Source organism: Vulpes lagopus, chromosome 7 (assembly GCF_018345385.1).
Source record: "Vulpes lagopus strain Blue_001 chromosome 7, ASM1834538v1, whole genome shotgun sequence".
Lineage (NCBI taxonomy): Eukaryota > Metazoa > Chordata > Mammalia > Carnivora > Canidae > Vulpes > Vulpes lagopus.
The window spans coordinates 1,327,172-1,352,997 of record NC_054830.1 but is presented as its reverse complement, the minus strand read 5'-3'; the positions used below and the strand labels follow the sequence as shown (position 1 = coordinate 1,352,997).

Here is a 25,826-nt window from a genome sequence, read left to right as displayed (position 1 = left end):
TTTATTGGGGCGGGGCGGGGCGGGGGCGGGGGGCCGCGCGGGTCACCGGCAGCCGCACTCGGTGGCCACCATGTTGGGCACGTGGTGCGCGCTGATGCGCTCCTCCGACAGGCTGATGAGCAGCTTCCCGCCGTAGGCCGTGGGCACGCAGCAGGGCGGGCGAGCCAGCGCGGCGCCGCGGGCCTGCATCTTGAGCAGCAGCACCACGTGGTTGCCGTAGCGCGGGTTGCGGTCGGACTGCGGCCACCCGCACGCGCCCTGGCAGTTGTTGGCCTGGTAGGTCTCGGGGATGAGCACGGAGCGCTCGGCGCGCAGGTCCACGCTCAGCTCGCGCAGCGCGCACGGGCCCTCGGCCGCCGCCGCCCCCGCCCCGCCGCCGCCCCCGCCCCCGCGCTGCGCTGTGCCCGGGGGGGCCCGCCCCGCTCGCGCCCGCGCCACTCGGCGCGCAGGCCCTGCAGCGCCTTGAGCAGCAGCAGCGCGCGCAGCGGGCCCCCCGGGCCCCCCGAGCCCCCCGCGCCCCCGGGGCAGAGGGCGAGCAGGCGCTCCAGCAGCGGCGCGGCGGCGGGGGGCAGCCCCGGGAGCCCGCGGAGCTCGGCGGCCGCGGCCCGCAGCTCGGCGGCCACGCGCAGGGCGAGGCCCGCGGCCCAGGGCGCGGACGCGGGGCCGGGCGGCGGCGCGGGGGGCCCGGCCGCGGCCGTGGCGGGGGGCAGCAGCAGCAGCAGCAGCGGCTCCTCGCCGCCCAGCAGGCGCTCCTGTGTCGCGGGGTCCGACAGGTCGAGCAGGCCCTGCGGGAAGCCCGCCAGCGCGTCGGGGTCCAGGGCCAGGCGCCGCGGCGAGGCGTGGGTCGGCGGCCCGCGCAGGGCGCGCACCAGGCGCGTGAGCGTCTCCAGGAAGGGGTCCGCGCTGGGAGGGGGCTCCGCGGGCTCCCGGGAGGGCCTGGGAGGCGGAGGTGGGAGTATGGGCGGGTGCGCGGGTCCCCCCCCCCCGCACCCGCACCCGCACCCGCACCCCCACCCCCACCCCGGGCCTGCGCACACCTGGGCGGCGGGAAGGGCACTCGGTCCAGCAGGCCGCGCGCCGGCACCGGCGTGGGCCCGGGCAGCCGCAGCACCAGCAGCGCGGGCGTCATCCGCGTGAAGCAGCGGGCGTCGGGCCCGAACAGCAGCTCCTGCAGCTGGGGGGTGCTCAGCGGGGCACCTGCGCGTCCCGGGGCACAGCTTAGTGCTCAGGGGCAGAGCCCACCCGGGCCCACCCGGACCGGCTCCCCTCTTTGAGCGCCTACCGTCTCCTCGGGCGTGCACGGTCAGGGCGACCCTAGGGCTGTGCCAGGCCCCCACCGGGTGGTCCAGGGCCAGCACCAGGTAGCGCGTGTTCCGGGACCGGCAAAGGTTCTGTGGAGATGGGGTCTCAGCAGAGCTGGGGTGCGGATGCCGGTCCTGCTCTGCCCACTGCCCTTGACCGTCCTTCAGGGTTCCAACCGGGACACCCCTATTCCCCGGGCGCCTGGCAGGCTCAGCCGGGTGTCTGCTTTCAACTTGGGTCATGATCTCAGGGTCCCGGGATCAAGCCCCGAGTCAGGCTCCCGGCTCAGTGGGGAGGCTGCCGCCCCTCTCCCTCTGCCTCCCTCTCACTTGCACACGTTCTCTCTCAAACCCAAACACTGCATCCTGGGCCCGTCCTCGGCTGGGCAAGGGCTGCCCCATCCAAGCCCTGGTACCTGGGTGCCTGGCAGTCCAGCCCCCGTGACAGCGACGTCAGGGCCTGGCCCGGGGTAGAGCACCAGCAGCGCCAGCTCTAGGGGACTGGCTCCTCCAGGTGGGGGCTCCTGGAACTTCAGCGACAGCGCTGGCTCCCATGTCACTGTGGCCAGGACAAACAGGGAGGGAACACCTGAGCCACTGAAGCCCAAACCCCTCCCCGAAGCCTGCCTTGCATTCCTGCAGGGAGAGCCCCCACCCCAACTGGGAGCCTCAGGGACCCGGGGGGAGAGGTTTGGCACCCCAATACAGGTAGCCCGCAGGGTGGGGGGTAAGGCTGCCACCTGTCACACTGGACTCCCTGGGGACCTCCCTGGGGGAAGCCACTCCCTACAGGAGGACTGTCTGCGGCCAGGGGCTCCTGAGGCCAGGCCACCTGTCGCAGGGTTGCCTGGTACGCGGGAGAGGCACTCCCTCTGGCTTCCTCGTGGCGTGGCCAGGGGAGAAACGCGTTCCCCGAGAAGTGTGCAAGTGGGTGGCTTTGGGGACTTGGGAGGCCCTAGCCACAAACATAAGGGCGCCTGGCTCCTGGGCCATCGGTGTCTGTCCCCAGGAGGCTGGGGACAGCTCTGGAGCAGGGGTGCGCTCAGCACCCCATCTGGAGCGTGGTAGCGACCCCCTCCTCGCCAGCGCCCGCCAGCTCCAGGCTGCGCACCTACCTTCCTCCAGGTGCAGCACCACCAGCCGCCGCCCCCCGGGCTCCCCCAGCCAGGCTTGCAGCTGCCGCAGGGAGAGCTGGGTGGTCCGGCCGTCGCTGGCGGCGCAGGCCCCGAAGGTGGCCAGGTCGTGGGGACCCCAGCGGGCTCGCCGCACGGCCTCGAGGAAGGTGTGCTCGTAGCCTCGGAGGGCCCCTGCCACCTGAAGCGGGGGGCTGCTCCCGTTGCCTCCCTTGTCCAGGGTCACCAGGCACAGGGGGTCTTGTGGGGCGCCGGGCAGCCAGTCCCAGTCTGGCTGGAAGAGGAGACCCCCAGTGCCTGTGACCGGCTCTCCGGGCGAGGACGGGGTGCCCGAGACCGCACCTCCGGGGGCCTCGGCTCCCAGCAGGTGCCCCATCCCCGACAGCGCCAGGGCCAGCGGCCAGAGCGCCAGAGCCCCCATTCCGGCTGCCGCGAGGGCTGGGCTGCTCCAGCTTATATGGGCGAGCCCGGGAGGTTTGTGCCCCGGGGGGGCCTGCCTCCTCCTGGGACGTGACCTTGGGGGCCAGTGCCTGGCGCCCCACCACGGGCCACGGTAGGCCGGGAAGCCTGCTCTCAAAGCCTCTTCTGTTCCAGTCTGGCTGCCTATCTTACCCGCGATACCAGGGACAGTCTGTGACCAGCTTGTCCCACTGTCCTTGAGCTTTTCCCCTCCGGAGGTGGGAGCGGGAACAGGAGCGACGCTGCAGACTATCAACAGCTCAGGCATCAGAGGTGGGGGGGCCTGGCCCTGGGCAGAGGACAGGTGCCCCAGAGGACTCTATACTGGCTCTGATGGGGACCCCATGGGTGGGTGGGCCTGGGTCACGGGTGGTCCCCCCGGCTCAGCTGGGGCTCCCCGAGCACATGCTCACTGTCCCCGAGAGTGAGACCCACTGCTGGCTGGGCCTGTCCTCAGCCACCAGCATCCTGTAGGGCACAAGGACACAGACACTGCATCACGTACGGTGGGGGAGCACTGTGGTGTTCACAGGCGGCGAGCGCCCCCCCTCCCCCGTTGCCCCCCACCCACCGACACAGCAGTTCACTCGGGTCACGAGGGAAGGTGTTTAATGAGCGCTGGGGACACAGTACAGCCCAGTACGAGAGCACCAGGCTTAGCTCAGAAGGAAAACACCAGAACACACAACACCAATCTTGCCTGGAGAAGGGGCTGCTTTTCAGTTGGCTGGGGGAGGGGGTGGAATGTTCCCAGGGCCTTCGGAGGGCAGTGGGGGCCTCAGCATTGGGGGCATGGGAGTTGGGGGGTGCACCCCAGGATTTGAGGGGTGAACTCCAGGAGGCTGGGGGTGGACCCCAGGAGCTGGAGGGTGGACCCCAGGAGCTGAAGGGTGGACCCCAGGAGGTGGGGGGTGGACCCCGGGAGGCTGGGGGTGGATCCCTGGGGCTGGTGGGTGGACCCCAGGAGCTGGAGGGTGGACCCCAGGGGCCTGGGGGTGGACCGCAGGAGCTGGTGGGTGCACCCCCGGGGCTTGGGGATGAACAGCAGGAGCCGGTGGGTGCACCCCTGGGGCCTGGGGATGAACCCCAGCAGATGGAGGAGGATGGACTCCTGGAGCTGTTGGGTGCACCCCTGGGGCTGGAGGGTGGACGCCAGGAGCAGGTGGGTGGACCCCAGATGTTGGTGGGTGGACCACCGGTGCTGGGGGGTGAACCCCAGGAGCTGGGGGGTGGACTCCTGGTGCTGGAGGGTGGACCCCGGATGTTGGGGGATGGACCCCTGGTGCTGCGGGGTGGACCCCAGGAGCTGGTGGGGGCAGCTGGGGAGGGCCCGGAGGCCCTGAGGGAGCAGGCCCACTGGGTGGCATGGGTGGCAGAGGCAGGCCGCCTGGCGGTGGTGGGGGCAAAGACTCTGGCAGTGGTGGCCGAGGGGGCAAACCATTCATCAGGGGCGGTGGGGGTCTCTTCACCCCAGGAGGCCCAGCAGGGAGGCTCGGCGGGGCTGGTGGCTTCTCCATCTTGAAGTGGAACTGAAGGAAGAACTGGACAGAAACACAAAGGGCTGAGTGGGGCCCTGGAGCCCAGGGTGAAGGACAGGCCAGCAGGGCAGCCACCGAAAGCCCCAGAACTGCCCGGACCCAGACTGACTTACCTGCTTGGTTTCCCGATTCCAGTGAGTCCAGAACTTGCCTTCGGCCTTATCGATCTCCCTGCTTGGCACCTGTGCGGGGAGTGGAGGCAGAGGGGCCTCAGGATTCGGCTCTGGGTACCTGACCTGGCCCACGTCGCCAGCCGGCTACCCCGGGGGAGGTCGTGGTCTGTCTGGGCCCAGGACGAGGTCATGGGAACGAGGGCTTCTTACGGCTAGGGGCACCTGGGGCCTCAGGACGTCCCTCCCCAGCCTGCCAGAGCCAAGGACCCAGATGGGGCACCCGTGAGTGGCTGGAGGGACACTCCAGCCTCGTTGCCTGCCCACGAGGATCGGGGGACCCCGCCTGCACTACCTTGAAGGCGATGGTCTCGTAGGGCTCAGCAGCCATCAGCAGGTACTGCCAGCGCCGGTCCGGAGGCTCGATCCTCTGCTCGTAGGCGGACATGAAGCGGTGGCGGGGCATGATGCCCTCGGCGATCTCAGGGTAGTCGATCTGCGGGGACATAGCAGGTGGCAACGCCGCCTTTCAAGGGACCCTCCCTCACTCAGGATGGGGCTCCAGGTTTAACCTTACCTGGAAAAGGAGGCTCTGCTGGCCCATCTCCGTGTCCCTCTGCTTGGTCACTGCAACACACAAGGGTCTCAAGTCCCGACTAGCATGTCCCCCCGAAGATAAAGGACCATGGGTGTGGCCTACTGCTGCCCACGAACGGGAGGGCAGGACACTGGAGGACACCCGCTGGCTGATACACCAGAGCTACCTGCAGTCCACGCCCAAGGCCAGGAGGGTCCCCGCGTGAGATCACACAGGGAAGGGCGTGGGCAGGAGAGTGGGCTCTGCGGCCCTCACCTGCAGGGCCGGGACAGCACGATGTGGGTGCAGTAAGGCTGGCGATGCCCGTACCCGGCTTCTGGGAGGCGGCCCTCTTCATCAGAGGCCAGTGGCCGTGCCCACACTTCCAGGCTGCTCTCCGTCCAGCTCCCAGGCACACCACACCCTCCTTCAGCCCTCAAGCGTCCCCCTACTTTACTCAGGACAGACACCAGTGCCCTATTACGGCCAAAAGGCCTCTGGTGGCCTCCCAAGGATCCTGGCATCCAAGCCCTAGCTTATGAAGCGCAGCTGCACGGCTCCGTCCTGCCTGGAACGCCCGTCACCCTCGCGGCGTCCCTACCCTTGGTTAGGTTACCTGCCTGGTAGTTTTTCCTTTCTTTTTAGCTCCCAGAAACACAGTCCCCTACATGCTGTTTCTTACACGGACCCCCTGTCCCCCCGAGGTCAAAGGAAAGGGAATCGCTGACCCTTCCCCCATGGCCACACACCCTCACTAGGACTGTAAAGAATCCCCAGCTCCCGAGACACTGGAATACGGCGCAGGGGAGCCACGGCACCGTGATCGGTTGTTTGGGAACGTTCACAGGAGAGGCGGGGCTGGGGCACTAGCGGGGTGCCCGTAGCGGTGCAGGCGAGGGAGGACCCCTGCTGCGACGGCCAACGGACAGCAGTCCCGGTGGCTCACGGACAGGGTTGGGGTCTGCGCCAAAGTCCGTTCGCGCGCAGCACCAGCAGCAGGCCAGACCACACTCCCAGACAGAGTTACCTTTGTAGCCCGGGCGGCCAATCTTCACAAACTTCTTCACCTCCACCTTGACCTTTTCTGGTGCCGGCTGGGCGGGGGCCTCCTTGGCCTCCTTGGCAGCTCGCCGGGCCCTGCAGGCGGGACGGACACAAGCGCTGTGGCCCCTCCACACAGGCTGCCAAGGCCACAGGCCCAGGTGCTGGGAGCTAACCAGCCTCCACACTGACCTTGGGCTTTGTCTGGGAGGCGAGCGGTGTGGGGGGTGCTGGCTGGGGGTCCCAAGGTTTGCCTGAAGTGGGGATGGGACAAGGTCGGGGCACCTGTCCTTTCTCATCACGTTTCCCACTGTCCTTTACTAGGGAGTCTCCGTGAGCCCTCCTCTCTTTCCCCCTGTGTCACGGAAGCCTCATGCCCCAGCAGGACCGGTTAGCTTAACCACTCAGCCCCGAGGCACGGCTGGGCTGGGCTGCTTCTCGCGTGGCTCGCAAGGACAGACCCAAGTGCACCTTGTGTACCTCGGAGACCAGACACAGCCCTGGAAGGAGGCGGGGGTACTCACAAGTTGGTCTGATGCTTCTTCCCTTGGGTATGCGCAAGGTAACTGCCCTGGAGCGGGAAAAGCACACACACAGCCCAAGTGAATGGGTGGGCAGAGAGGAGGCGGCCTGTGTCCACGGGGCCCGGCGCGAAGCGGACACCGGGTCACTGCGGAATCAACAAACTCTAGCGGGTCCACATGAAGTGCAATGAGGCACACGCAGAGTGGGACAGAGTAGGTCTGCGAAGGTCCGCAATCACGGGGTGTGGGACACGACAGGTCTCGCCGCCTGTCGTGGGGGGGCGCCTACTGGACCTGGCTGGACGGTGCAGACTACTTGGCAACCGCTGGCAAACCCAGCGGTGCACACACCCTGTGACCCTGCGCGTCCATGCTGACTGCAGCCTAGGGGACCTCTCAGAGAGCAAGGTGAACCCCATGTGTTTTGGGACCCCAAGGGGACGCTGGGCCACGTTTGGGGATGTCTGTGGTCATCAAGATGAGGGATGCTGCTCAGCACCCCCCAGAGAATGACCCGGCTCTGACGTCACCAGTGCTGAGGGGGACAGACCCTGACACGCAAGACTGGCCGAGTCAGCACCACTTGTACACACGCTGAAAAACCACCAGAACATTCCACAGTGTGCAGAAGACCAAACGGAATCTATTTGTCACTGAGTGGGTCAGGGCAGCCTGAGCGCTCGTTAGACCATCGTGGGATGATGTATACGATCGTTCAAAGAAATGAGCTAGAGCCACACTAATGAGATCTCAAAAACTGAATCCAGAATGTCTGGGACTGGCCTGCCCCACACCTGCAAGTCTAGTTCGTGCGGGAACGGCAGTGACAGCGCTCAGGGGAAGCACGCCAGAGGGGCCCCTGGCGCACCACAGCGGCGGCGGGCTCTGGGGGCACAGGCTGAGATAGGGGCAGGGGGCACTCAGGTGAGCGAGCAGATCCGAGCCTGATGCCCTCATTGTTGCCCTGAACAACGTCCCAGAATTAGCAGGGAGAGCATGACCAGGACGCGGACGGGCACAGAGTCCTGCCTGAGCGGGACAGGTGGCACCGGGACCTGGCGGCGGGAGAGCCCAGCCCGGAACTAGGGACGCACCTCGTTGTTGTGCAGGGTCAGGCACAGCTTGCACTCGTACGAACCCAGGTGGTTCTTCATGAAGTAAGGGTCCTGGGGAGGGAAGCACACTCCGTTAGCACCCATCGCGCCCCGTGGTCCCCGCCTGCTCCGGGAGGGGCGAAAGCCTTGTCTTTGCCCTTGTCTTTGTCCAAGAGGCACAGACCACCACTTGCTGCCAGAGAGGGGCGGCTGCCCCGCTTTGGGGCAGGTGTTCCGAGGACAAACAACTAGGAGCAGTCTGTGGCCTGGGCCCCCGCAGGGCCTTCTGAGGCAGCACTGTGGGCCACCAATGCTGGCCCCCGGCCCCACCGCTGTGGCAGTACTGGGTCCAGAGGGAAGCAGAGTCACGAGGGCACTGTGGGGCGTCCACCTCCCGGGTCAGGACAGGGACGGGTGGCTAACCCCACTGGGATTCCAAGCACCACCGCACAGGCCAGACACGGGAAGAACAAAAGCAAATGGGTTAAAACAAAGGCCCATAGAGACCCTTGTCTCGGCGTGCAGGGCCTCCCCGGCCAGACGGCTGACTTTCCACAAGCACTCTGACCCGAGGCACAGAGCACACCAGTTGGGGCTCAAACCCTACCTCCCCGGGGGCCCTGTCATCTTTGGCAGTGGTGGTCCTCCCTTCTTTCCTCATGAGGATGGTAACACAACTGACCTCAGAGGTGATGCTGGGAGCTTTGGGGGTGCCTGGCACATGGTGAGGGCTCAACACATCTCACAGAGGTTCAAAGTCTAAGGGGAACCATACTCTGACCCTTAGGGTCACACCCAGTGTGACACTGCCCCTAAGGGACACTGGGTGGTGTCTGGGCCTATCTGTGGTTGTCACAACTGGGGTGCTCCTGGGCACTGAGTGGGTGGGAGCCAGGGACGCTGCCCAGCTGCCAGAAGTGCCCAAAACAATCTGGCAAACAACCTGTCCCTAAATGTCCGCAGCGCTGGTGGGGAGACCCTGGTCCACCAAGAGCTCTGTACACCTAAATAAAACATCGCCCTCTGACGTTTACAGCTAGATCATCAAGTCACGGGACGCTATCGTGACCCTCACCACTGACAGTTCTCCACATCTCTGGTAAATCAAACAAAACCAAAAACTTCAAGCAATAAAAAGACCCTTTGAACAGCAGGTGGTCTCTGGGGTGGACAGGAGGAGCTGCTCTAGGTCAAGGGCTCTCAATTACGGACCAGGACCCCAAGGCCGAGAGCAGGGCCAAGGGCACCAGGTGCAGGGAGAGGGAGTAACGTGGGTGGGGAGGCTGCCTGCCTGCCCCTGGTTTCACCAACCTTGTTGATGTCGATGGTCTCCAGGGCCAGCTGCCGGAGGCGCTCCCTGCGGTCTCGATTGCTCTCGGAGGAGGAGGCCACGCCTCCACTCCCGGTCTTGCCCCCAGGGCGATGCTGGAAGTCCATGGTGAGGGCCTTGGGGCTTTACCAGACTGGCAGAGAGACCTGCAGGGCCAAAGGGGAGGCTGTGAGAGCGCAGGACTCGGCAGCTGCTGCTGGGGCAAGTGAAGACCCCCCTTCCCAGCCTCCTCTTCCCTGCAGTAGTCTGAGGGCCCCGGTGAGCCGAGCACACACTAACTGGAGTAAGAGCGAACAAGGACAGGTGGGGTGTCTATGAGTGACGGTGCGCCGGGGGACTGAAGAGGAAGCCACTGCAGCCCGAGGAGTATAAAAGCTTGAGACCCAAAATGGCAACAGGGAAGAGGTGGCCAAGTTCTCTAGCAAGTCTCACCGCCTTCAGGAAGCCCTCGTGGACTGCCCAAGTGTACGGTGTGCTCGCCTCTGAATTATTTCCACTTGTCTATGTTCACTTTCCCCGAACTAAATCCTACTTCTGTGGCTCGGCTGTAAATCTGCTGAAGGCAAGGAAGATGCTACCTACCTACTTGTGCCCAATGCACAAGAAATCCAAGACCTACTTGTGCCCAAGCAGGGCTCTCCCGAGTCCTAAATAGCCTGGTTCCACTCCCTGCCACCACGCTCCCCAAGTTCTTTCAGGCTCGGCTCAGATCCAACCTCCAGGCACCTCCCGATGCCCTCCAAACACGCTCCCTCTTGACTTGGGTAAGATCAGCCCCAGGCCCCTGGCGTAAACCCATGGTGTCTTGTCCCTGCAGAGCTGAGTTCATAGGAATGGGGCTCAGGAGTGAATATGCCCCCACAAAGATGTCTCCATTCTAATCTCTGAAACCTGAGGATATGGAACCATAAATAGCAAAAAGGACCTTGCAGGGGCGGGCAAGTCCAGGTCCCTGAGGTGGGGGTGACCCCGGGATCCTCCTGAGAGGGAGGTAGAGGATGGAAGCCCTACAGACGGGCAGACCCCACGCTGCTGGTGGTGAGGACAGAGGAAAGGCCGTGGGCCAGGGAGGTGGCACCTCTGGAAGTGGGAACAGGCAGGAGCAGGTCTCCCCGCCTTTACACTTTAAGAAAAACGACTTCAGGATTTATTTACCTATTTTAAATGAAGAGAAGAGAATAGAGGAGCAAAGGGGCGGTAGGGGAGAAAGAACCTCAAGCAGACTCCGCACTCAGCGCAGGGCCTGAGGCAGGGCTCAATCACGCAACTCTGAGGTCACGACCTGAGCCGAAGTCAAGAATTCAACCCTAAATGACTGAGTCACCCAGGCAACACCCCCCCCCCCCCCCCCCCCGCCTTTTACACTTCAGACCTCCAGAACTGCTCAGCAATAGACCTGTCATTTAAACCACTAACTCAGGGCAGCCCGGGATCGAGTCCCACGTCGGGCTCCCTGCATGGAGCCTGCTTCTCCCTCTGCCTGTGCCTCTGCCTCTTTCTCTGTGTCTTTCGTGAATAAATAAATAAATAAAAACCTTAAAAAAAAAAAAAACCCCACTAACTCTGGGGACTTGCTACAGCGGCCATAGGAAAGTAGCACATCGGGTACGGCCTGCAGCGTGACTCAGGTCGGCCCCTAACGCTATCGGATCCAGACCTCTCCCTCACCTGGTTCTTCTTCCCTTAATGAGCATATGAAGACCTCACACCTGGGAACCAGCAACACGACCATCCTGACGGCTGGCAAATCAGATCATACACATCACAGGGTCAGACTTTTCATTATACGAGTCCACCCAGAGCTGCCCACTTTTAAGTTTTGTCAGGCAAAGCATGAAAAATAAGCACCATCAACCATGGCAATCACGCTGTGAAACAAACGTTTCACTGTGAAAAAAAGGAGACTATGACACCAGGAGAGCCCTCTGTGCCACGCTCAATGAGACCAGGGAACACTGTACCCCAACAGCCGCGGGGGCCTGTGGCCACGGTCTGCCCAGAGCTCCGTGGTCCCTGCAGACAGACCTTGCAGGAGGCCAGCACTGCCCCACCTGCTGGCGAAGCACTGGACTTCCCCTGAGGGAGACTCGAGGTTTCTGGGTGAAGCGATGAGAGGGATGTGAGTGCTGAGGGACCGGCCCTCTCGCCTCCACTGGCAGTGGGGATCGGGGGCCTGGGAGGTCTCTTTCCCACAGGTCCACAGGGACTTCCAGGGCTCCGTGGAGAACACCCAACTTCTCAAGGCCGTTACAGGAGGGCGTTCACCTGAACAATGAAAACTGGGTGCTTTTAGGGGTGGGAGTGTGCTCTGATCAAGTCAGCAGCCGGCCAACAGGTGGATGAAGCTGCGCCTGGCGTCACTAGTCAGCTGCAAAGCAACAGCACAGTGGGACGGAACCTCACTCCGATCAGGGCTGCTGTTCCCTCAAAGAAAAAAAGGGCAGTGTGTGCTCCCCAGTTTGGCTGGGACCCAGGGGCCAGGACAGAGACATGCCCTCACTTCCTGTCACCTGTTCTAGCAGTGACATCTCCAGAACACCCCACTGACCCAGCGGTGGGGAGCCAGTAAGAGCCATAAGACTGACTTGGAAAGCAATGTGTTAACAAAGCCAGGAGATCCCCCCCCCAACCCATCTGGTGAGGATTCCAGTTCCTTGTTAAGCCATCAGATAAGCCCCTCAAATGCTAGTGGCTGGCTGGGGCAAAGGCATCATGGGTGTTGCAAAAAGGGTCCATGTTTAGAGTGCTGGGCTCAGGAAGATGGAACGCAAACACTGAGCTGGTCACCAAGTTAAAGGGAAGCAGTAGCCACTGGAGACTCAAGGTGCCAGTTGCTTGTAGCCCATTGCAGAGTGTTCCTGGCACCCCCCCCACCAGGGAGGTCACCTCCTACAGGAGCCCAGGGGCCCTCACCCGACTGCCCGGGTAGGTTTTACAGTCTCATAAGAACTGAACAAAGGGCCGCTCCACTTAGAGGGGCAGGCACAGAGGGAGAGAGTTGGAGAGCCAGGGAGTGGAGTGAGGGCCAGGCTGAAAAGAGGGAATTCCATGAACACCTGCCCTGCCCCTGCAGCTTGCCCAGAAGGTCCACCTGGAAGTCCCCAATCCAGGGGCACAGTGAGAGCGCGCTAGAGACGGTATTCCCAGACACTGACAGTGGGAGTCCCCTGCACCCCCAAAGAAACCTAGGCCTGCTGGGCAGTGAGACTCGCTAGGTTAGAGGCTGGGAACTCAAACACAGACACATCCGCCAGCGCCCCCCCCCCCCCAGGCAATGTCAGCATCCTCCTTAATTACAGGGTGAGAGGGGGGATCCCTGGGTGGCTCAGCGGTTTTGCGCCTGCCTTTGGCCCAGGGCGCGATCCTGGAGACCCGGGAACGAGTCCCGCGTCGGGGTCCCGGTGCATGGAGCCTGCTTCTCCCTCTGCCTGTGTCTCTGCCTGTCTCTCTCTCTATGTCTATCATAAATAAATAAAAATAAATAAAAAAAAAAAAACAACAGGGTGAGAGTTACTACACCTCAAATGCAGAGCACGGCACCAAAGGTTAGCAAGGGCAGTTAAAACCCAAACCCAAAACCTTTGGAAACAGCTGAACTTAAGAGCTTGCAGACACGTCAAACCAACCTTTTACAGAGAAACGCAAAAGAGGAGAAAAGTAAGAGAACAAGACTTAGATGAAATTTCAGAGCGAGAGCAGCAAGAAGCATGGAAGGCATCCTCAAAAAAATCTGAAAGCATTCCCAAAGAAACGGGAAACAGCCTGGGCCCGGGGCCTGAGAAAATCTCATTGTCCGGACGGAAAAAAGGAAAAAGCCCGTGGACAGAGACAATCAGGAGGCGCGGGTGGCTCAGGTCGTGACCCCAGGGTCCCGGGCTCCCGGCTCAGCAGTCAGCCTGCTTCTCCCTCTCCTCCCCCTGCTTGTACTCTCCCTCTCCCTCTCTAATAAACAAATAAAAATCTTTTTTTATTTTTTATTTTTAAAGATTGCATTTATTCATGAGAAACACAGAGAGAGAGGCAGAGACACAGGCAGAGGGAGCAGCAGGCCCCCTGCGCGGAGCCCGATGGGGGGATTCGATCCCGGGACCCCGGGGTCACGCCCTGGGCCGCCTGGGGGCCCCAAGAGGGATTTTCAGTCTGAGAGTTTGTTACCCTAAATTCTCCGCACGCACGTTCGCGGGCAACCAAAGTCAACGTCAGCCCCGGGACGCCAGGCCGCGGGCCCGTCGCGGGCGCCCCCTCGGCCTCACGGCCCCTCCCCCCGCGACCCGCCGCCAGGGACCCCAGGGCGCCGCCGGGCCCCGACCCGACCCGCACACTTCCGAGGAGGCGGGACTCGTCGGGCCCGACCCCGCGCGCGGCCAGGGAGCTGGGGCCCGGCGGCGCCGCGTACCCGAGAGCCCCCCGCCCCCCGCCGCTCCCGTCCGGGGAAGCCAGGGCCCCGGGACCGCCGCGCTCGGCCCGCCCGGATCCTCACCCCGCGCCACTCCTCACCCCGCGCCCGCCGCTGCCACGAACACGTTATGCGCAGGCGCGTCGCGGGCTACAGAAGCGCTTCCGGGGGCAAACGGTGGGGTCGGGAGAGGGGCGAGGGCTTCCCGTGTGCGCATGCGTGCTTCACCGGGCGAGGCGGACCTGAAGCTCGAGAGGGCGAGGAAAGGGGGCGGGGCTGGGAATAAGGGCCGGAACTCGGAAGTGCGCGTGCGCACCAGGCTCTCCACGCCTAGCGGGCGCGGGGCCGCTTTCCGCGGGAGGGCGGGCGTGGGCTCGTCGGTAGAGGGCGCCACGGTCGTGAGGCTGCCGTACCGGGTTCCCACCTCGGATCCGGCTCACTGCGTGGTTATTTGTAACGGCCGTCCGTGTCGGCCGGTATCGCGTGCGCCCCCACGCGGGCCTGCCTTAGCGCCGCGCGCCGGCCAACAACACGATGCGTGTCTCGGGGCCGCGCAAGCGCAGTGGCCGCGACGGCGCTTCCGGGACGGCACTGTAGGACTTTTTTGGCGTGAGAGGGGACGGCGGCCGGGAGGGCGCGGCCCGCGCTCCGCGTTTTGGGTCCTGGCAGCGCCATGCGGTACAACGAGAAGGAGCTGCAGGCGCTGTCCCGGCAGCCGGCCGAACTGGCGGCCGAGCTGGGCATGCGAGGCCCCAAGAAAGGCAGCGGTGAGCGGGCCGGAGCGCCGGGCGGGCGGGCGGGCTGGCCGGGCGGGGGTGGGCGGCCGCCGAGCCCGCGTGAGCCCGCCCTGTGCCCGCAGTGCTGAAGCGGCGGCTGGTGAAGCTGGTGGTCAACTTCCTCTTCTACTTCCGGACGGACGAGGCCGAGGTAGGCCGACGGGCGGGGGTCGGGGCCGGGAAGGGAGCGGGGGCCCGGGGCGGGGGAGGGGAGGGGAGGGCGGGGCCGGGGGAGGGCCGGGGGCGGGGCCGGGACAGGTGTCGGGGCGGGGGTCGGGGCCGGGAAGGGAGCGGGGGCCTGGGGGGGAGGGGCCGGGGGGCGGGGCCCGGACAGGTGTCGGGGCGGGGGGAGGGGCCGGGAAGGGAGCCGGGGCCTGGGGGGGGGGGGCCGGGGTCGGGGCCCGGACAGGTGTCGGGGCGGGGGGAGGGGCCGGGAGCGGGGCCCGGACAGGTGTCGGGGCGGGGGGAGGGGCCGGGGGCGGGGCCCGGACAGGTGTCGGGGCGGGGGGAGGGGCCGGGAGCGGGGCCCGGACAGGTGTCGGGGCGGGGGGAGGGGCCGGGGGCGGGGCCCGGACAGGTGTCAGGGCGGGGGCGGGGGCCCGGGTCCCCAAGAGGCCGGTCCCCACTCGCCCCCTCCCGCCCCGCCCGCAGCCCGTCGGAGCCCTGCTGCTGGAGCGCTGCAGAATCAGCCAGGAAGAGCCCAGCGGCTTCTCCATCTGTGAGTGCCGCGCCCGCCCTGCCCCTCCGGCCCGGCCGCCGGTCTGTCTGCGCCGAGACAAAGTCCACCCTTCCCTCGGGGTGCAGGGGTGCAGCTCCTCTAGGACCTTGTCTCCTGTTGGGCAGTACTGCACTGGGCTGCCGGGCCCTGCTGTGGGCGCCCTGGGGCTGGAGAAGTGACGTCAGCGGGCCTGCGGGGGATCCTTGTCGGGGAGGTTGTCCCAGGCGAGTCTGGCTTCGGGGGGTGGCCAGCAGCTGGCGGCGCCTTTGCCTCTGCAGGACTCCTAGGGTGTTCGTGTTCCCCCTTCACGTTCCCGAGGACGTCCTGTGCCGCCTATTCTCCCCTAACTTACTAAGTAGACACACTCTGAACGGTTCTGTATCTGGGCCACAGGCTCTAGGGTTAGGACTGGAACATACCGTGTGGGGGGCACCATTCAGTCCACTCACAGCCGCTGGGAGTCTTGGCCTGGAGGAGGCTCCAGGAGGCGGAGGCCTGTGGGGGGCTTCAGAGGGGGCCGCGGGCAGTGAGTCGGGACAGACAGACCGCTCCCTCTGCAGGCTTCATGGAGGACCCAGAGAGGAAGTACCACTTTGAGTGCTGCAGTGAGGAGCAGTGTCAGGAGTGGATGGGGGCTCTGCGTCGAGCCAGGTGAGGTGTGGGCCTGCCCAGGGGCTGGGGAGGGGCGGGCCTGAGTGAGCACATTCCACTTTCTCCCCCAGCTACGAGTTCATGCGGAGAAGCCTCATATTCTACAGGAACGAGATCCAGAAGATGACTGGCAAGGTGCGCAGAGGGCAGGGGGCAGGGGGCCGGGCGGCGGCCTCTGGGGCCCGGGCTCATGCTGCCGGTTCATCCACACAGGACCCCCTGGAGCAGTTCGGCATATCTGAGGAGGCCAGGTTCCAGCTGGGTGGCTTGAAGGCCTGAGTTGAGTGGGGCTCGTCACCTTTTCTACTGGGACTGGAACAAGCACTCACTCCCTGTTCTCTCCAGGCCCTGGGTGTCCTGGTCAGGCCTGGATTTGCTGCAGCAGGTGCTTGGCTTAAAGACTTCAAAAGCCCACGATGGTGGCGGGGGGCAGGGGCAGGTTGGACAAACAACCCAGTAAGCTCCCCTATGCTTGTGCCTCGGGGACCCCCCTAGACTGGTCTGGTACCTGTTGGTGCCACATGCTGCTACCGGGGGACAAGTGTCCACTCCTAGAAGCTGCGCCCAGCCCGTTGGGCACGTCCATCTGGGGCCTGGCGGCACCTGAGGCTGGCACAGGTCTCCTGCTCTGTGCAGGCTGAATGTACAAGGCCAGACGATGCTGTGAAGGGCGTGGGGGCCACGCCTCCTGGAGCCACTGTGAATCCTCCTCCTGCTGATGGGGCAGCCCCTGGCCAGCCGCCTCTAGGCGGACCTAGAAGCATTTGCTCTCAGGCCAGCGAGCTTGTTCTGTTCAAATAAAGGTACCTCTTTTTCACGTGGGACGGTGCTGCAGTGAATGCAGGGAGGGGCTGCTGGACCCAGGTGGTTGGAGCTGGCTCCCGAGGGCAGTGAGGCCTCAGCGGGACAGCAGCCTGCCCCAGGTTGGAGGTTTCCATGCCTAGGAGGAAGGGCTGGGCTGCCCCAGTGGAGGGCGAGACCTCGAACCAGCCCAGGGAGAGGCAGGGAGGCAGGGACGTAGAGAACAGAACGGTGATAGGATTAAACCCAAAGATGACCTGTGATCCCAGGTCTTAGACCTCCCCTCGAGTATAAGCAGGACATCAAGAAGGGTTTTAACGACGTTAAAGTTCTAAGTCGGTTGTTAATAAGTGTCCTGGGTAGGCCTGACCTAATCAGGTGTAAGCACTGGGGGCCTGGGTCTCCCTGAGGTGGGTGCTTGCTGTCGGCCCCGAGGAGCTTACCACTCCTGCTGGGAGTCGCTGCCCTCCCCACTTGGGGGCCCCCGGCCCTCATGCCTCCCACTTGCTGCGTCATAACCACATAACCAGAAGAAACGCTGCCACCAGACCAGGTTCAAGTGAAAACAAGTATTTTATTACAGCGCCTAGAGGTGGAAATGCAGAGTGCATCGGATTCTCTTAGGAAAAGAGGGTCAAGCCAGCAGCCCAGGGAGGGACAGGCCGCGCCAGCACCCCCAACTGAAACACAATCTACCAGAAACACAAAGCAAAGCCCCGACTGAGTTACAAATCAAGGTTGAGAAGCGTGGGAAACAAACCAGTGTGGCTGGACCATGGGAATGGGGGGGGGGGGGTAGGAGGGGCACATGAGCCTTAGAGGAATCACAGTCCGTAGCTGCAAGAGACGGCGAGCTGCCGGGAGGGCCGTTTTCACTTAGGTTTTCCTGAGCAGAGCCACCCTGCGGCCTAGCTGACTTCCCTGAAGTTGCCCGCTGTCAGAGGCGGCACCGGGCTCCGTGCACCAGCACGCTGCCTCCCCTCCCGCAGGAGGCCGAGGGGCTAGCCTCGGCGCCAGGGACAGCTCGGCCACCATGGGGTGATCCCAAACACGCAGTCGCCTGTATGTGAGCGCTCGTGTGTGCATGTGAGCGTCTGTCGGGAGACCCCGTATGGCACGTCAGCAGGAAGTCCCACGTGAGTGACCGTGCGGGCACTCCCTGAAGTGATGGTGTGGTGGACACCAGGAACTCGTGCTGTGACCTCTCCTCTGTCCACCCTGTAGCTTTCTGGGGAGCCCTGTGTGCCTGACCCAGGTGTGTGTGTGTGTGGGGGGGGAGGGACCCTCTCAGAGATGCCAAGCAAGCACTGCTCTGTCCTGGGGCCAGGGTTCGGGGTTCACAGGTGAGGCTCAGCACCTTCACACGCCAGGAGCACCAACCCAGAGGGAGGGAGCCAGGGCAGCCAGTTACAGAAGGATGGGCCAATTTCAAGAACCCATCACAAGCACCATCTTCTGCCTCAACTATTGCTCTGGGCCGGGAACGTGACCCCCAGGGCAAGCAGGAGAGCAGGGCTCAGGCAGGCCCCTGCTCGTAGAAAGCAGGGGTCCAGATGACTTCCAGAATGCAATCAAGGGCCAGACCCACCCCGCACGCATTGGTCTGCCTTTAGGAGGCGGCTGCAGGCAGAAGAGTGTTTTGTGGTGGCCCTCTGTGGCCTGCGCGCCCCAAGCCTGCTGCCTGCCCACCAGAAGGGCCAGCCCCGGACTTGCCCTTGGGGGTCAGGAGGAAGCAGGCCCGGACCGGACCTCAAGGCCTCAACTTGAGCATCGGGCTAAGCCCACCTCTGGAAAGAGGCAAGTTCCCTGCATTCCTTGGTGGGTGCAAGCACCTGAGGACAGGGCTCTGACCTCACCTACTCAGCCCTTCCTAGAGCACCCATCTCGGGACCCAGGTCCCCCTGCCAGGACCGTGGCTGACGCTGGCCCTTGCAGGGGACTAGGGGCTTCAGGACGCACCCTTTTGAAGACCGCGTACATACACAACACTGGTCAGCGTGGGGACACAGGACTGGTCACAGACTGCTACACCAGCGGGCTGGAGAGCCCTGCTGGCAACCTCTGGAAGGATCCAGAACAGCTCTCCTGGCTTCACCCTGGTCTCCTGCCCCCAGTGCATTCACTCCCAAGCACCATCAGAGCTGCTCCAGGGTGGGGGCGGCAGGGACGGGGAGCAGCAGCATGGACTGGCCAGAGGGACTTGGGCGGGGCGCGGGGCCTGTCCTCTCTGCCCCCAGGAACTGCGGTGGCGCAGTCTGGGGCCGAGGGCCGGCCCTGGGCCCATGCCACTGTGTGCACTTGAATAAATAGAAAGGTTTTCCCCTCACTTTTCTTTCTTCTTTAGTTTACTGTGCATTATACAATCTAAAAATAAATGAAGTCAAGTCTATGAAATTTATAAATTTTCATCACATCTCTATAAAATACTGTCACTCATCAGCGTGACTCTCTTCTGTACAGACACACCAGGCACCCACAACTAACCTGCCCCACGTCACCGGCCCACGTGCCGTGAGCTTGCTACGCGCTTTGGTGGGCTGCGGCGGGAGCCCGAGACGAGCAGAGACGGACAAAAAGTAAATGCACTTGTCGCACCAGCCAGCCCCGCCGCCATCGGGAGTCGGGTACCAGACCTTCCTCAAGCACCACTCAGAACGCGTCCGCGCAGGACTGGGGAGGGTCTGACCGTCCCGCGCCCGCCAGCCGTTCCTATGCCAAAGGCGCTGATCCCAGGACTGAGGGGCCAACAGTCTGATGGGAGCCGTTCACAGTGATGGGGCGGGGGCGGGTGCCCCCCTGGGGAGCGGGCCTCTTCTGAGGAATGTCACAACAGAGCGAGCCACCCTCCGCCTGGAGACAGCCATGCCTTTGGTATAGGAAGAGTGGCGGGAATAAATAGGGCAGGCGCCTCACGGCCTGCTTTTGGCGTTGGTCAACCTCCAGTCAGCACCAAGGGGACGAGGCGGCGGCGAGGCCTGCGTCGAGATAGCACCGGACCGGCAGTCAGCGCGTCCGCGGGCGGGCCAGTCCTTCGGGTGGACGTCTTTTATATAGATCCTCTCATATATAGTATTTACACTTCTCAATAGGTTGCCTTTACGACTTCGGTGGAGTAAAATAAGTCAGAATTGTTTATACTTTTTAAAAAACGATAAATACTTTATCTAAAACTATGGACAGTACGAGCTGGAGCCAGGCCCCAGCGCCTCCTGCAGGTCTGTGCAGCGCGGATTCACAGTAGAGCCTCGTCCCCGTCCTCGCCGTCCTCGCCGTCCCGGGGCCGGCCGCCGGCCCCGCCGGCCCAGCCCGTCCTTGCATAGGTCTCACGGTTGAGGTAGAAATCCTAGTTACCTGCAGAGACCAGCGCGGGAGGAAAGGCAGCAGAGCATTAGCGTCTCGCTCTCCGGGGGAGCCCAAACATTCCCCCAGGCCAGGGAACCAAAGCCTCCTACGGACAGATGGACGGCGGACAGACAGAACATGGTCGCTGCAGACCGCGCCTCTCCTGCCAGGGGCCCCCGGTGCCACGGCCCTGGTCCACTGAGAGGCAGCAGGTCCCTGTCCTCCCGTCCTCCCCAGGACCTGGCACCGAGGCCCTACCCTGGCCCCCACGTGCCAGGCCCTGCTCGTGGTCCAGCCCAGGGAGAGCGCCCGTGACAGCCGCGGGGCTGGGGGACAGAAGGCAGTGGTCCCCTGCGGGCGAGGACCCGGAGCCTGCCGCCCAGGTGCTTGCCCACACACACCTCTGACCTCTTCAGCCGCTCCGGCCGCACAACGCCTTCTCTGATGGCGTGAGGCCACCGCGCACGAAAGCTGCCCTACCTCCTGGGCTTTTCCAACAGGATGTGGCCCAGCCCATCCCCGGACCTCAGGTAAGGCCGTCTGCTGCCCAGCACCCTGACTGAGAGGCCATCGGACCCCAGTGGCCCCACGCCTGTTTCCACTTAACCACGCGGCAGATGGTCACGGACGGCCCGCCCCAGCGCCGTTAGCACCTGGCCTCTTTGCTCGAGTCCCAGGCCCAGCGGGCCCCTCGCCCCCGGGCCACCAAGCAGCACCAGCAGAGGCCGGCCGGCTGTCCCAGGGCCCAGCCCCTAACACGGACACGCCGCCAGCAGAGGAGTGGACGGAAACCCTTCCTGAAGGCCTCGCGGCAACGTTCCTCACCCGCTTCCAAAGGCGGGCGGGCCCTTCCTACACTGCCTTGCACCGCCTCCACGCTGACCGCCCGAGGCATGGGCCCCATTCCTTGGAGCAGCGGGAGCTGTGCCGTGGCCACCATGACAAAGCACTGCCCACAGCCCAGGCCTTTGGCTCAGGAGCCTGAGGCACGAGCACCGAGTCTGGACGGCCCTCTACGCCTTGCCTTCTCTTAAAGCCCTCCAGGAAGCGTTCAGAGACACGGGCCGCGGGAGGCCGAGGAGCAGGCAGGCGGCAAGGCCGAGCTCTGGGCTCCCCTGGTGGCCCCCGTCCCTGGCCACTGCACACGTGAAGCCCGAGGGTGCTGATGGGAGGCTCGGCCTAGAGGGGATGGGCCAGGCTGCCAGCCCTCTCCCTGTCGTCCTGCCACCTCCACTGGGCAGGGGCCCACAGGAGGCCCATAAAGGGCTGGGCCGGGCAGCGAGAGCTGGCCACTCCCTGGAGCTCCACGGTGGCTGCTCTGCTGCCCCAGAGACCGGAACACACTGCCAGCCCTGCCTGGCCACCCGGTTTCCCTCGCCTCCCTGTGCTGTCTTCCCTTGCACCTCTCAGAACTGTCTCCACCCGAGGCAGAACAGCCTGGGTCCCCTGGGGCCCTCCTCAGAGCCCTGCGGGCCCGTCCACTGTCTGCGGAAGGAAGGACAGATAGTTCAGGGTCTCGTACGGGCCCCCTGGTTGGGCTCTAGCCTTACCTTACAGAATACGAACTGCTAGCTAAGCAAGGTCTTTATCTCGGCTTAACCCCCGCAAGGCGCGCGGCATACGGAGGCGGCATGCCAAGGGAAACCCACACGGCAGACGGCCCCGTGGAGCTGGCCTGCGGGATCACGGGCGCGGCCTGGGCCAGGGCCAGCCCGGGCAGGGGCTGGTGGTGCACCGTGAAGGAGGGGCGGGGGGCCTTGTGCGGGAGGGAAGCGAGCTTGATGGACAGAGAGGCGTTAGCAGGCTGCAGAGAGGCGGCAGAGGAGGCAGGTAAGAAAGCCTGGTTAGCTGGGAGGGACGCAAGGTTCTGCAGAAGCACGGGCTCAGAGTTAGCCGGGAGCAGCGCGGGGGCAGGAGGCAAGGCGGCGTTAGGGGGAGGGGGTGCGGGGAGGGCGGGCTGCCCCGGAGGGGGCGGGGGCGGGGCCTGAAAGGAAGACGCGGGGGCGCTGGCCACCGCCTGCAGCGGGGTTAAGCTCAGCGTGGCGCTGCGACACGCAGCCCCGCTGCCGAAACTGGCTCCAAACGGATGAGCGGAGGCGGAAGGCACCGCGTGGTTAAAGACACCTGCAAACAGGAGAGAAAAACTCAGCTTCAACAGGTGGGCACTCTCCAGTCAAGCGCAGAGAGACACAACAACAGGGAAGCAGACAGTGGCCGCAGCTCCGCGTGCGTCGCAAGGGCAGGGGCAAAGCAGCAAGCAGCGGGGGCACGGGCGGCCAGGTGCAACTTACCTGCAGGGCAGCGCCGGGCCGCACCCCCTGTGGGCACGCCCACCCGGGCTCCCAGCCGCGGGACAGGGCCTTGGCCGCCTGTGCCCAGCAAGGAGCCAGCTGCGGAGGTCTGGGACCCCAAGGCGGCCTGGCCCGGCCCGGCCACGTGGCTCCTCTCCACCCCTACACGGTGCCACCATGCAGCAGGCGCTGTGGCCGCTCACTCTTGCCCAGCGCCAGCCCCCAAGGCTGCCCAGAACCCGTGGGCTGTGTCAGGTCAGACAGATGACCTCCACGGGGAGGAAACAAAGCCCTAGTCGTGGCGCCAGCTCTCCTGAAGGTACAAGGGACGCCGTCACAACCAGAGGGCCTGACGCAGGCCGACTCACGCGTGAGTGCTCTGCCCACACCACAGGCACATCTGCATCTCATGAAAAGGAACGAGGTGGCAGGTGCAAAGTGGACCCAAGGGGACAGGTGGGCACAGCCTCTCGCCCCTTAGGGGGCCCTGCAAGGGAACCTGGAAAGCAGTTGTCATTAGCCCAGTGGTCCAGGAGGGCGACGGTGTGCGGCCCACAGGACCTGAGAGTCAAATGGGAGAGACGTGCGTCTGCCTACCTCCAACTGCGCCGCCTGCCACCCCCGAGGAAAAGCTGCCCATGGCGTGCGAGTTGGTCAGTCTGGTTGCAGCGGACGAGACGTGCACCAGGCCAGCAGCAGCCGGCACGGAGCTGAACAAGGACTGCAGCACGGACGAACCCAGGTTGGCCTGCAGGGACATGGGACCCAGGGCGAACTGCGGCCCGGGGGTGAAGGTGCCCAGGAAGGGGCGGTGAGTCTGGGCAGACGGGGCCGCGCTGACTGCCGAGGATGCCACCGTGGCGAGGCCGGGGCCACTGAGGAGGCCAGCGGGAGGCACGGTGGCAGCAGAAATGAAGAGGTTGTGGCCATTCTTCAGGTCGGGCTCGCGGTCCCGGCCCTTGGTGGGCTTGCTGTGCGTCAGCGAGGCCTTGTCCGGGGGCCCGCACACTGGCAGGCCCAACTCGCCCGCCTCCCTGCCCTTCGGGCCGCCCAGTCCGTCCAGCTGCCTCTTGTTCACAAAGGCGCCGGGCTCTGTGGCACCGCCCTCCTTGCCCCGAGGGGCAGGAAAGCTCAGGGGTGCGCCCAGGCTGGCCGCCTCGGGGACCTTGTGGGAGAGAGAAGCACCATCGCTGAAGCTGTGTAAACTGAGGTCGGCGGCCAGGCCCCCACCGAAGGCGAAGCCGTTGGGAGGGTTGCTGCTTGGGCTCAGCCCACCGGCCCCCGACAGAGCGCCGGGAAAGCTTTTCCTGGGGTGGGCAGCCAGCTTGGTGTCGGCCGAGCCGGGATCATCGAGGGGAGGCCGGAAAGTGAACAGGGAGTTCTGGCTCAGGGTGGAGCCGGCCTGCAGCGGGCTGTCAGCGCACTTGGCCAGGCCGAGGTCGGAGATGGGCGAGAAGGTGGACTTCCACTTGCTGCTGTTGGTGGGCTCGCTGGCAGGGGTCGGCTTCCTCCCGGCCAGGCCACCACCTGCCGAGGAGAGGCAGAGCCTGTGAGGTCCAGGGTCCGAGAGCCACTCCCTCCCGCACCAGAGCAAAGTGTGCTATGGAGCCCAAGTGCCTCTGTTGGGCGGTCAGGTGGTTGAGCAGGACGAGGGTGGGAAGGGACAGGGAGCTGCAGACAGGAGCATCTGTGCAGGGACAGCATGCAAGAACAGAGTGTCAGACTCTGGCCCGGTTGAACCAGGAGGGGATGGGACTGCCTTCCAGGGACTACGGTCCATTGGAGCGGCATTTAGCATCGTGCAGAGACAATTCTGGAAGCCCAGCCCAGAGTAGTTGCTCCTGAGGGTCAAGGCCACACCCTGGGTCACTTTGAGCCTGGGAGTCACAGGCCAGGGAGCACAGCTACTCACCGCTTTCCAAGGTTTTTGGAGGGGATTTGCTTTCTAAGGAAATTGTTGCAATTTTTCTCTCGATTCTATCAAGAAAAAAATAGATAACAGATGTTTGAAATCCATTTGCACGCTGACTGCCCAGGGAGGGACAGAAGCAGGCCGACGCACAGCCTGCCGGGCCGCAGACTGCTCTACAGGGGACTGTGACCACCAGGTAGAGCAGGATACTGCCCACAGGGGACAGTGCTGAGAGCTCGGGAACGGGGGTGTCACTTCCCTTCACAAGTCCCAGGTGGGGCCGCCTGTTTTAACTTGCCTCCCAAGCTCTTTGTCAAACCTCAAAGGCTTGCTATAGCCACAGGCACTACATCGTCTACGGCATGTCACCCATGTGACACGTAGCACACAGCACCCTAGAGCAAGTGGGTACTTGCAGTGGTGCCAGGCCATAAAACTGTGTATACTCTACGTGTCGGTACTGTCCACGCACATCCCAAAGAACACCATGACCTCCGGAAACACGAGAAAGCGGCGGGAAAAAATCTGGAAACTCCAAAGTCGGACATTCCCAACACAAAAGAAAAGCACTGAAGTGCAAAATTTTTAAAAACATAATTTCTGTATGAAGAAGTGGAACAGAACAGAGTCACCTAAACAAGACACCAAAGCACAAGGAATGAAAGAAGACAGAAATGGAACTGGATCAAAATTTAACACTTTTGTTCCTCAAAGGACACCTGAGAGAACGTGAAAAGAAAATCCAGAGAAAGGAAGAAAAGATTCACGGATCAGGTATCATATAAAGGATCAAGTGTCAGGGCGCCCAGGGGCTCGGTGGTTGAGCGTCTGCCTTCTGGCCAGGATGTGACCCCGGGGTCCCGAAATCAAGTCCCGCATCAGGCGTCCGGCACCAGGCTCCCCACAGGGAGCCTGCGTCTCCCTCTGCCTGTGTCTCTCATGAATAAAAAAATAAAATCTTAAAAAAAAAAAAGGATCACGTTTCTAGAACATATAAAAAAACTCTTATAACAACAAAAAAGGACCCGAACAGACATCTCTCTGCAGACATACAAACAGCCATGAGCACACGGGAAGACGGGCAACACCACTGATCAGAAGAGCTCCCCTCACACCTGCAAGAATGTCTACTAAGTTAAACTCTTGTGTAAATTAAAAACATTTTCTTTTAAGGTTTTATTTATTTATTTAACAGAGTGCACAAACGGCAGAGAGGGAGAAGCAGGCACCCCGCTGAGCAGGGAGCCCCACACAGGATTTGATCCCAAGACCCCAGGATCATGACCTGAGCTGAAGGCAGATGCTTCACTGACTGAGCCCCTCAGGCACTCCTATTTTTTTTTTTTTTTAAGATTTATTCATTTGAGAAAGAGAAAGAGGGCGTGCATGTACACAGGCACATGAGCAGGGGAGAGGGGAGAGGCACAGGGGGGAGAGGGAGTCTCCAGCAGAGTCCATGCTGAGAGCGGAGCCCAATGCAGGACTCCATCTCACAACCCTGAGGTCATAAGCCAAAATCGAGTCGAACATTCAACAGACTGAGCCACCCAGGGGCCCTAACTGTAAACATTTTCAAACATAAACAGGTGTATGAAAGTTCACAGCAGGGATGCCTGGGTGGCTCAGCAGTTGAGTGCCTGCCTTCAGCCCAGGGTGTGATCCTGGAGTCCGGGGATCAAGTCCCACATCAGACTCCCTGCATGGAGCCTGCTTCTCCCTCTGCCTGTGTCTCCGCCTCTCTCTCTCTGTGTGTGTGTCTCTCATGAATAAAAAAAAAAAAAAAAAAGAAAAAAAGAAAGAAAGTTCACAGCACCGTTATCCACAGGAGCTAA

The 25,826-nt window shown here is 63.4% G+C and overlaps 4 protein-coding genes across 13 annotated transcripts in view; 1 reads left to right on the top strand and 3 right to left on the bottom strand.

The window, feature by feature from the left end:
- Position 1: 1 nt before the first annotated feature.
- On the bottom strand, positions 2–3,332 carry AMH (anti-Mullerian hormone). Its single transcript, XM_041763413.1, is given in 6 exon segments — positions 2–378; positions 381–936; positions 1,038–1,197; positions 1,283–1,391; positions 1,718–1,860; positions 2,417–3,332. Coding segments are annotated over 6 exon segments (2,049 nt in total). The 5' UTR covers positions 3,162–3,332; the 3' UTR covers positions 2–42.
- Positions 3,333–3,485: 153 nt separating this feature from the next.
- Positions 3,486–13,738, bottom strand: SF3A2 (splicing factor 3a subunit 2). 2 transcript variants are annotated; one of them, XM_041763376.1, is made up of 9 exons: positions 13,605–13,738; positions 9,089–9,253; positions 7,778–7,849; positions 6,684–6,730; positions 6,146–6,255; positions 5,119–5,168; positions 4,897–5,037; positions 4,545–4,613; positions 3,486–4,434 (listed from the first exon to the last, which is right to left on the bottom strand). In XM_041763376.1, the coding sequence occupies exons 2-9, from the start codon at positions 9,212–9,214 to the stop codon at positions 3,613–3,615; spliced, it is 1,437 nt and encodes a 478-aa protein (XP_041619310.1). In that variant the 5' UTR covers positions 9,215–9,253; positions 13,605–13,738; the 3' UTR covers positions 3,486–3,612. The 2 variants fall into 2 exon arrangements, with proteins under 2 accessions (XP_041619310.1, XP_041619308.1); XM_041763374.1 differs by having other exon boundaries at positions 13,588–13,673.
- A 100-nt stretch (positions 13,739–13,838) lies between these two features.
- PLEKHJ1 (pleckstrin homology domain containing J1) lies at positions 13,839–16,469 on the top strand. The gene is made up of 6 exons (XM_041763407.1): positions 13,839–14,270; positions 14,363–14,430; positions 14,931–14,997; positions 15,558–15,648; positions 15,720–15,783; positions 15,862–16,469. The coding sequence occupies exons 1-6, from the start codon at positions 14,177–14,179 to the stop codon at positions 15,925–15,927; spliced, it is 450 nt and encodes a 149-aa protein (XP_041619341.1). The 5' UTR covers positions 13,839–14,176; the 3' UTR covers positions 15,928–16,469.
- Positions 16,470–16,810: 341 nt separating this feature from the next.
- The window catches only part of DOT1L (DOT1 like histone lysine methyltransferase), a 67,313-nt gene continuing 58,297 nt past the window's right edge, over positions 16,811–25,826 (bottom strand). For 6 of the 9 annotated variants that reach the window (XM_041763312.1, XM_041763310.1, XM_041763313.1 and 3 more), the window contains 4 exons: positions 23,995–24,059; positions 22,680–23,609; positions 21,342–21,915; positions 16,811–19,800 (listed from right to left, as the gene is read on the bottom strand). In XM_041763312.1, coding sequence (XP_041619246.1) covers positions 21,377–21,915; positions 22,680–23,609; positions 23,995–24,059 — 1,534 coding nt within the window. In that variant the 3' untranslated portion in view covers positions 16,811–19,800; positions 21,342–21,376. Of the gene's footprint in view, positions 19,801–21,341; positions 22,582–22,679; positions 23,610–23,994; positions 24,060–25,826 lie in introns of those variants that run through there. The other 3 variants (XM_041763315.1, XM_041763316.1, XM_041763314.1) reach the window with 3 other exon arrangements.

Excerpts from the sequence above, each read along its gene's own strand:
- PLEKHJ1 (XM_041763407.1), top strand. The coding sequence starts at position 14,177 with ATGCGGTACAACGAGAAGGAGCTGCAGGCGCTGTCCCGGCAGCCGGCC. Across the intron at positions 14,998-15,557 it reads GCCCAGCGGCTTCTCCATCT|GCTTCATGGAGGACCCAGAG; the intron begins GTGAGTGCCGCG and ends CTCCCTCTGCAG. Across the intron at positions 15,784-15,861 it reads TCCAGAAGATGACTGGCAAG|GACCCCCTGGAGCAGTTCGG; the intron begins GTGCGCAGAGGG and ends TCATCCACACAG.
- SF3A2 (XM_041763376.1), bottom strand. The coding sequence starts at position 9,214 with ATGGACTTCCAGCATCGCCCTGGGGGCAAGACCGGGAGTGGAGGCGTG. Across the intron at positions 5,038-5,118 it reads AGCAGAGCCTCCTTTTCCAG|ATCGACTACCCTGAGATCGC; the intron begins GTAAGGTTAAAC and ends ATGTCCCCGCAG. Across the intron at positions 4,614-4,896 it reads ACGAGACCATCGCCTTCAAG|GTGCCAAGCAGGGAGATCGA; the intron begins GTAGTGCAGGCG and ends CTCCCCGCACAG.